The sequence below is a fragment of the Wasmannia auropunctata genome, unplaced genomic scaffold, assembly GCF_000956235.1.
Source record: "Wasmannia auropunctata unplaced genomic scaffold, wasmannia.A_1.0 LD335047.1, whole genome shotgun sequence".
NCBI lineage: Eukaryota > Metazoa > Arthropoda > Insecta > Hymenoptera > Formicidae > Wasmannia > Wasmannia auropunctata.
Window position 1 is genome coordinate 251,342 of NW_012027843.1, and position 10,187 is coordinate 261,528.

Here is a 10,187-nt window from a genome sequence, read left to right on the forward strand (position 1 = left end):
CTTTAGCAACGTTTAATAATTCTGCCGATATATCTATTCCGGTTACTTGCGCTCCTATTCTAGCTAAAGCCTCAGTCAATATACCTCCGCCGCAGCCAACATCCGCAATCTTCATTCCTTTCAACGGAAGATCTGAATTTTGCATTTTGAATCCGGTATTTACCAGTCCATCTTTTATAAGTTGTATTCTGAATGGATTATACGTATGGAGGCCACCTAATGGGCCGTTCTTATCCCACCAAAAGTCTGTCAAATCAGAACAGCGTTTAACTTTCTTGGAATACACTGTCGACATTGATCTGATATTTTTGTTGATACGTACAATGTTTTTTAATAATCTATAACAAATGATGCCTATTTAGATGAATAAATACTTTTGTATAATTTACATAATAATCAAATAATAATTTTGATATTTGATCAATGTGTTTTAAGGAGTTACAAGTAGTTTAAAACACGATTAAACTAGATATATCACATATATTACATAATTCACTTAATATAATTTTAATATATTTATATAATTTGGCATCATACCTGTTTCGAGGAATGTTCCTCCATGATCCGTTGATATGCTTGACAGCGTTTGAAATTATCATATTTGTATTTAAACACAATTGCATTTATAATTGGAAAGGCAAATTGCAATAATTCTTTGACAAGCAATGAAAAACATACGTCAAGAATATATCTGAAACATAATTTTTTAATTTTACTGCAAAATTTAACTAATTGGATCTATCGCTTAAAAGATAATGATGAACACGTAACAGTAACCCAATCAGTACACAACGTTTTAGAAAATATTTTTAAAAACATTTGAAAAATATTTGTAAAAACATTTTTAAAAACATTAAAATAATGGGTTAAGTGCTCTTTTTTTATTAAAAAAAACTTTATTTTAACGTTTGAAGAAATATTTTATTAACATTTCAAAAATGTTTATTTTAAAACGTTTCCTTAACATTCCGCTGTTTCAATTTTTGCCACCTAGAAGTTTTGTTTACGCTTCTGTCACTCTCCCCTTACTCTCCTTACGTTCGACTTACGCTCCGATTTTTATTTTCACCAGGGATGGAATGAAACTTTTCATATGGACTTACTCGATCTCTTACATAAATAATTTTCTCACAGAGAATTCAGAGCTTGATCTCTTAGAGATATAATAGTAATTCCCGTCCTGTACCAAAGGGAAACGGATCCACAATTTAATTAAGGCAGAAATCGACACTGAATAACAGCCGCAAGACAAATAAAAACGCGCACGTACATATATACGTGCGATCGAAACGAGAGATACGAAAGTAATACTTCAATATACTTCGCATAATGTCTTATCGTTTGATCTAAATCAGTTGAGCACGCACAATGTTTACACATGCACGTACAATTCTCGCAAAAAAGAACTACTAATGCAGTGATAACACTACTGAAATGTAGTACATTTTCTCGCTTTGAAGGTGTGGTCTCAAATCGGAACAAAACACACGCACCCGAACATGTCTCAATTAGTGCTTAACCTAACGTGATGACGTTGTCGCTAAAGTTTTCTTTCGAGCATAATCAAATATTTTTCCGTTTATACTCGTACAAATGCAACTCACACCCGTTCAGAAGCGTATGGAGATGACGACTGACGACTCTGTGACTGTGACGAACGCCACGTCTATTAATGGCTTAGTTTACACAGAGCATTTGATAAGCATACTAACTATTAACTTTTTATTAAATTTTCTTAATTTTGACGATGCGTATAAACGTATACATAATATATGTATTTAATTAATTATCTTAATGCATAGTGTATTAGCTTAATATATTATTCTTTAAATGCATTGCAGAAATTAAGATAATTTAATAGAAAGTTTCTAGTACGCGTATTAAATGCTCGGTATAAACTAGGCCAATGTGACGACAAACTTGCGCTCAATCTGCCTCTGATGGTGATACGAGTGTCTTATTTTATATTTTCACAAGTATTTGTTAGTCTGACTGTCAACGTGTGACTGTCAAAATTTAAACATTTTCCAATATAATATCGTACTGATGTAAAAAATATATTAAATATAACTATATAATTGTAAATTTATTAAAATAAAAAATACATAGTTTATTCATATATTGTATATTGATCTCATATATACAATATTTTAATATATTAAGGAATATTATTCTATACATCATAACCTTTTTTGTGCTACATGCATATAGTACTTACAAAAATCTTTAATAGTATCAATATTATGATTGCAATACATAACTGGTAAACGATAAAAAATGTAATATTATTTTGTACTTAATAATAAAGAAAGTTATACTTTTTTAATATTATCTATGTGCTAATTTTGTTTTGTTTGATTGCGTGAAGTCCATAATAAGTAGATGTAGTGGACGACCAAGACCATTGTTTTGTTAGTGAATTAAATTTCATGCCATAAAGCAATTTCGTTTTGCTACCATCTATAAAATATAGGAAAAGGATTAAGAAATTTTCACTGACAATGAATTTAGAAGAGCTTATATCAATTTCATTTCGCAGCCATCTATAAGAAAATATCAGTGTAGAAATGCTTGTACTTGTTGTGAACTTATTATAATTATGCAGATATGCGTATGCAACAAAATGATTTTTTAATTTTTTCTGGACTAACTTATTAAGTATGACTTACAATTCTTCAATATATGTTCAACTTCGTGTGGAGCAATAAATTTATTCCATTGATGAGTACCACAAGGTATAGTTCTGAAAATGTATTCGGCTACCACAATAGTGGATAGCCAAGATATTAGAGTTCTGTTTATTGTCGTTATAAAAATCGACTTGCCAGGTTTCACAATTTTCACACATTCCTGTACAGAATATTTCGAAAACATTTAATTTTTATGTAGATGGCATTTATAAATAATAAATCTTATATCTTTTATTACAATATCGTACCTTTAAAAATAGTTGTGGATCTGCTACATGCTCCAAAACTTCAGAAGTTACAACAGCATCATATGTTTCTCTCTCGTTTTGGGCGAAATCTTCCACGGTTGTCTGAATGTAATTCACTCTCTTTGATATGTTGGGATCCAATTTCACATGTTCTTTAGCAACATTTATTAATTCAGCCGATGCGTCTATTCCAGTTACTTGCGCTCCTAGTCTAGCTAAAGCCTCGGACATTATACCTCCGCCACAGCCAATATCCGCAATCTTTATTCCTTTCAACGGAAGATCTGAATTGTGCATTTTGACTCCAGCAATTACCAGTCCATCTTTTACAAGTTGTATTCTGTACGGAGTGTACGCATGGAGGCCACCTAATTGACCGTTCTTATCCCACCAAATGTCTTTCAAAGCAGAATGGTGTTCAATTTCTTTAGGATCTACTGTTGATATTGACCTGATATTTCTATTAAAACACATACGATATTTACCAATAAATCTATTACTCTGTGTGCCTGTGAAAATTTTCCAAAGGTCACGAGGATTTGGTTGTGTCGGAGACACGGCTCTCTATCATTTCCCCAAGGGATTTGGCAAAGTTAGATTTATAAAAATGAGGCGTCGATTTAAAGTTGTAAATTTTGAGGGGTACAACAAATAGCGCGATTTTTAAGATTCTATAGTTAAACATGATCTTAAATTGATTCTTTCTTTTGCGTGTGCAGTAAATTTGCTATATCCACGGATCATAAAAGGAGCATGAATGAAACTATCGAGGAGGCGTACAAATTTACTTTGGTGTGTAAGATATTTAATGAAAAAATTTTGTAATGTATAGCGTAAAATTATTTGCAAGCATTATAATATTTATAATATAATTTTATCGTGTGAGAATTTTAGTATGATACTAGATTTTTAAAAATTCGCTTATAATTTCTCATGATTTTGCATAGAAATGTACCGTAGGTATCAAAATTTACTTGCCGAGCGTTCTACAAAAAGTTGTTTGTATTTGCATACGCGTACACGTGTGTGTGTGTGTGTGTGTGTATTTGAAAGCATGTTTGATCATAGAATCTTAAAAATCGCGCTATTTGTCTCCCACATAATTTACAATTTTAAATTGACATCGAATTCTTACAAGATCTAGACTTCGTCAAATCTTTTAGGAAAATGAGAGAGCCGTATTCTTGACATAATCAAACCCTCGTGACATTTGGGAAATTTTAAAAGTTGCAAAAAAAAAAAATTTTAAAAGTTGCTAAACAGATATTTTTATGTTATGTATTACGTCATGATAAAATTTTTATATTGCATACGTGTGTTTTAAATATAATAAATTTGAAGTAGCGATAAGTAGTAGACACGTGCGATAAGTAGTGATCACTTTAAGACACGATTAAACCAGATATATGGATACATAATTCACGAGATAATACATTTACATAAACGAAGAAACTAACGGACTCTCAAATTAAAAAAAAACAAAGTAAGAAAAAAGAGAGATGAAAGTCAACGCAGTACTTGGTGTATGAAAAAATTTAACCGTTTTAATAAGTATTCTCTAATAACATCAGTTGAACGTTTCGGTCTGATTTGGGTTATCTTCAGCAATACAGATACATTGATGATGCCTTTCATTCTCCGCACATATGATAAGGTTTATGGGTTCATCCATTATACGTCATGATCGGTAAGCTGAATGATCTTACAGAAAAAGACAAGCTTAAAAATGATGATCTGTCCTAACTTTTAAAATGTAAACTCAACTTATATATAAAGATTAAAGATAAACTTACCAAGCGTGCCAGAGAACAAAAGCCAAAAAACGTACAGTGCAACGCAAAACATTAATAAATAAATTTTAAAAAATAAGTGAAAGTTGCAATAAAAAAATAGTCAGAAGTTAAAATTTTTAAAGGATGTAAGAAATATAAAAGCAATCACGAATGTAAAGTGTGCGCAATTGAAGTCGGTATATAGAAATGATACAAGTACGAGCCACTGACTTGAAATACCAATACAATAAAGAGATGTGAAAATCAAGGAAATAAAACGGGCATAATTCAGAGCTTACTAACAATTGAAACCACATACACGTGGTGTAAGAATTCCGTGTCTGATTGTAAATTAAGATTATCTTTTGACTTTAATGTACATTTACATAATTTGGCACCATACCTGTTCCTGCAGGAAATGCTTCTCCATGATGCGTTGATGTGTTTGAGAGCGTTTAAAGTTATCATGTTCGTATTTCAACACAATTACATTTACAGTTTAAAAGACAAATTGCATCAGTGATTCTTTGACAAGGTTTGACAAGGTTTTTAGAATTGACTGGATTTTGAATTGGAGTCCTTGATTAATGTCTACGCGTTCGTAATTTTAATGTCCTTTGATTTAATGAGTCACAATTTATCACAGAACTTAACGAATAAATTGTTACTTTAGCACGAGTAGAGTTTGAATCACAATAAAGGACACTTTAACGTAATCGGCCGAGCAGCAAAAGTTCGTGCTGCGTGTAGTTCGTCACTTTTATATCTGTCGCACGATATCGAAGCAATATCGTGGCGAGCGTTTATTGGACCGAAGAGAAGACGTTGGATTTCAATTAAGTTTAAATTAAAAAATAAGACGAACTTTGGATTGTTATGTTTTAAGATTATCGGTTAGATTATTGAATATTTTATTTTTTTTTGTTTGAGAAAAATGTTCGCGAGTGTGAGGAAAACAATTAAGAATAACCTTTCGGGTTTAGACGTTAGCTATCTCTTGGAATTTGAGAGCAGCAATTAAACGCAATTAATATTTGACAACCGAATCATTTTACTATTCATATATTGTATATTAAGTTTACATATATCGATCTCTCAATATTGCTTAAATAAGGGAATATTTCATACATTATAAACTTTTTTGTGCTTACATGCATATAGCATGAAAATCTTTAATAGTATCAATATTATGATTATAATACATAACTGATAAACGATAAAAGAATACAATTATTTTGTATTTAATAATAAAGAAAGTTGTACTTTTTAAATACTATTTATATGTCAATTTTGTTTTGTTTGATTGCATGAAGTCCATAAAAAGTAGGTGTAGTGGACGACCAAGACCACTTGTTTATCAGTGAATTGAATTTAAAGCCATAAATCAATTTCATTTCGCAGCCATCTATAAGAAAATATCAGTGTAGAAATACTTGTTGTGAACTTATTATAATTATGCAGATATAATTTTTATGCAACAAAATGCTTTTATAAACTTCTTCAGGAACCAAGTATGAAACTTACAATTTTTTAATATATGTTGAACGTCGTGCGGAGCAATAAATTTACTCCATGTATGAGTACCACGAGGTATAGCTCCGAAAATATATTCGGTTGCTACAATAGTGGATAGCCAAGATGTTAGAGTTCTGTTTATCGTCGTTATAAAAATCGACTTGCCAGGTTTCACAATTTTCACACATTCCTGTGCAGAATATTTTCATAACGTTTAATTTTTATGTAGATTGTATTTACAAATAATTAATCTTATATTTTTTATTACAATATTATACCTTTAAAAACATTTGTGGATCTGTTACATGCTCCAAAACTTCAGAAGTTACAACAGCATCATATGTTTCTCTCTCGTTTTCGGCGAAATCTTCCACGGTTGTCTGAATGTAATTCACTCTCTTTGATATATTGGGATCCAATTTTACATGTTCTTTAGCAATGTTTAATAATTCTGCCGATACATCTATTCCGGTTACTTGCGCTCCTATTCTAGCTAAAGCCTCAGTCAATATACCTCCGCCGCAGCCAACTTCCGCAATCTTCATTTCTTTTAACGGAAGATCTGAATTCTGCATTTTGATTCCGGCGTTTACCAATCCATCTTTTACAAGTTGTATTCTGAGCGGATTGTACAAATGAAGGGCTTTTGTTGGACCATTCTCATCCCACCACTTGTGTGCCACTCTAGACATGTTTTCAACTTCCTTAGGATCCACTGTCGATATTGATCTGGCGATTATTTTGATATATGTGTTTCCTGATACGGTAGCTCTTGATAATCTATAATAAATGATCTATTTTCATTTAGGTGAACGGAATATTTCTATATAAGTATACAACAATAAATTTTTTTTACTTTATCCGCATATTTTAAAGATAAGAAAGTACAAGTAGTTTAAAAACTTGACTAGATATATTGATATATATATTACATAATTTACGATTTAATATATTTACAAAATTTGGCACTATACCTGTTTCGAGAAATGCTTTTCCATGATCCAATGATATGCTTGAGAGCATTTAAAGTTATCATGTTTGTGTTTAAACACAATTGCATTTACAGTTTAGAAGATAAACTGCATCAATGATTCTTTGATAAGCAATAAAAAACACACAACAAGAATATATCTGGAATATTATTTTAATTTTATACTACAAAATTTAAATAATTGGATCTGTTTTAAAAGGATAATGGACACGTAGTAGTAGAGAGAGAGAACGTTATATAGTCCACTACAAATAAAACTTTTAAATATTAATATAAAATTTTTACATTAATTTATAATACAAAAGTCTGCTTTTTGCTATGTTTTTGAAATAATAAATTATTTTCTCTTCAGATAACCCGAAAAAAAATGTTTTTTTGGAAAACTTTTGACACTACGATTTGGGCTTTCTTTAAAACTGCGGATGGATTATTCTCACATTATTAAAAATAAACTAAGTATTAGTGCAGTGACTACTGAAACACTACTGAAATGTAGCAGTGTCACTGCTGGTATGAGTAATAACACTATTACATTTTAGTAGTGTTTTTACTGCACTAGTAGTTTATTTTTATGCGGACTTATGACCATTAAGATTGTGTAAGAATGTGTTAATATTTTTTTAACTAAATTAAGTTAAAATTAACGACTAAAAAATTAATTTAATCACGTTAAAGGCATAAATAAAAAAGTAATTCAGATAAAAGTTAAGATTATATTAACTAAAGTTAAATTTAAAGTTAATTTTAAATTTATTATATTAGATTAGAATGTCGTAATTAAAATTAGATTACTTTAAATCCAAATAAAACAATTACAATATGCGTAATCATATTTTAATATTTGATTTAATATTTGCTTTAATAATCTTTAATATAATTTCTATCCTACTAATAATAAGACTACATTCGGGACTTCGGAAGGCATATTATTGTTGCTATCAGCGCTATTCTGTCATTCTGTTTATAGCGCTGATAGCGCTTTTTGAATACAGAATCCATTACGTTTTACGCATAATGCGCGTGATACGTCATTTATCTTTGTTTGTTCATCGAATGTTGTAACAAAGATAAATTATGCATTGTCAGCATTATACATGAAATGGAATGTACTTATAAGTTTGTCAATTTCCATACACTTTTGGGCACTTGAAGCTTCATGTTACGATTATTGAGATTTTCTAAATTATATTTTTAATATTTAAAATTTTACAGAAAAAGAATATTAACGTTTAGAGATATAAAACATTTTTTTAATTTAGGAGAAATTGTTAATAATTGAAAGTTTATGTGTTTTAATAATTAATTGAAGTTAAAAATTATCTCTTACATATATATATATATTTAAAATTAACTAAGATATTTTAAAAGTTATTAACTTTTTTATTTAACTTTTAACTAGTTAACTAAATAATTATTACCAACTCTATAATATATATTACTCCTTTGTGATTTTTGAATAGATGGACGTGGTAATTAAATAATACATTTTTATTACAGTTCGTTGACTATACGTAGACTGAATGTTCCATTCAGTCTACACGTAGTCAACGACAATATTATAGTATAAGTGAAATAAAAGCAAGAAGCACGCGAGTTTGGACGTGACTAAATATTTTTGTACAAAGTATTTTTGAAACATTTTCATACATTATATACTATCCCCCTCTCCTTCACTGGACGGAGGCGTGGCGTTCAATTGTCATAAATAGTCCCGCGCAAAGTGAAACAAAAACCGATCCTGATAAAATGAAATAAAAATAAACTGATTGTCATTAATTGGATCAAATTGACCCAATCGCTGTTCAAGATAAATATGAATTTTTACGAGGGTTATCACTATAAAAAAAATTACTTAAAATTAATTATAATTTTATATATGTAAAGTCATAAAAATCTGAAACTCCAAGTGCAAATTTATATATTAACTGAAAAAGAAAGACCTATTAGATGGGTCAAAAATGGCACAGTCGTGGCTCTAGAGCTAAAATTTGTATACACGTAAATCATAGAATGTATATGTGTTATGTGAAACATAGATTCACAACTTTGGTACGTGTATTTAAAAGAAACACCAATTTAGAAAAAGTATTTGGATGAATTTTAATAATCTTGCAATTTTTGAATTTTAAATACTTTGATGATGATATATAGAAAAAATAAAAATAACAACATGTATACTCTTTGTAAAATTTGAATGAAAATTTTTTACATAAATTAATACATAAATTAACTTACTATACGAACGCTTTAGTTTATACTTTGCAAGAGTTGTCACATATAAAGCCTCATATGAATTGTTGAAGCGTTTCGAAGATAAGTAGTATTGAAGATAGTAGTATTTGCTGATACGATAAAACATATGACTAAACGAGAGTGTGAATAACATATATTTTTGAACCCGGAACATTTGAAATCATGATATGAAATGTGGAACAAATGTACGAACAAAAACACTGGCGGGATATTTTATTAAACCTTAACAATCTAATAGAAGTTGATGCGATTGTCAAAATTGGGGTATTTTTGAGCATAATATCGTATTGTTGCAAAATGTATTGAATGTAATTATATAATTAATTTATTGAAATGAAATACACACTATTTATATATTGTATATTAATTTCACATATATTGATCTCTCAATATTGCTTAAATATAAAATAATGTTCCATACATCATAAATTGTTTTGTACTTATATGCATATTGTGTACCATAAGAATGTGTAACAGTCACTATTATAATTTTAATACATAACTGGTAAACGATAAAAGAATATAACATCATTTTGTATTTAGTAATAACGAAAGTTATACTTTTTAAAAATTTACTATCTATATGCTACTTTTGTTTTGTTTGATTGCATGAAGTCCATAAAAAGTAGGTGTAGTGGACGACCAAGACCACTTGTTTGTCAGTGAATTGAATTTAAAGCCATAAATCAATTTCATTTCGCAGCCATCTATAAGAAAA

General features: G+C 29.5%; 1 protein-coding gene and 2 long non-coding RNA genes across 7 annotated transcripts in view; 1 reads left to right on the forward strand and 2 right to left on the reverse strand.

Annotated features, from left to right (window-relative positions):
* The window catches only part of LOC105457779 (hexaprenyldihydroxybenzoate methyltransferase, mitochondrial-like), a 10,516-nt gene extending 346 nt beyond the window's left edge, over window positions 1-10,170 (reverse strand). Inside the window, exons 1-5 of one of the 3 annotated variants that reach the window (XM_011702636.1) lie at window positions 9,452-9,503; window positions 7,200-7,356; window positions 6,504-7,005; window positions 6,235-6,415; window positions 6,000-6,115 (exon numbers count right to left, since the gene is read on the reverse strand). In XM_011702636.1, coding sequence (XP_011700938.1) covers window positions 6,000-6,115; window positions 6,235-6,415; window positions 6,504-7,005; window positions 7,200-7,285 — 885 coding nt within the window. In that variant the 5' untranslated portion in view covers window positions 7,286-7,356; window positions 9,452-9,503. Of the gene's footprint in view, window positions 1-5,999; window positions 6,116-6,234; window positions 6,416-6,503; window positions 7,006-7,199; window positions 7,357-7,501; window positions 7,698-9,451; window positions 9,504-10,045 lie in introns of those variants that run through there. The other 2 variants (XM_011702634.1, XM_011702635.1) reach the window with 2 other exon arrangements.
* The window catches only part of LOC105457782, a 47,964-nt gene that overhangs the window by 6,447 nt on the left and 31,330 nt on the right, over window positions 1-10,187 (forward strand). The gene's annotated exons all lie outside the window — the stretch shown is intronic.
* LOC105457780 lies at window positions 7-1,629 on the reverse strand. Its single transcript, XR_975449.1, has 3 exons — window positions 1,050-1,629; window positions 538-691; window positions 7-246 (listed from the first exon to the last, which is right to left on the reverse strand). It is a non-coding gene; the product is annotated as an uncharacterized LOC105457780 (long non-coding RNA).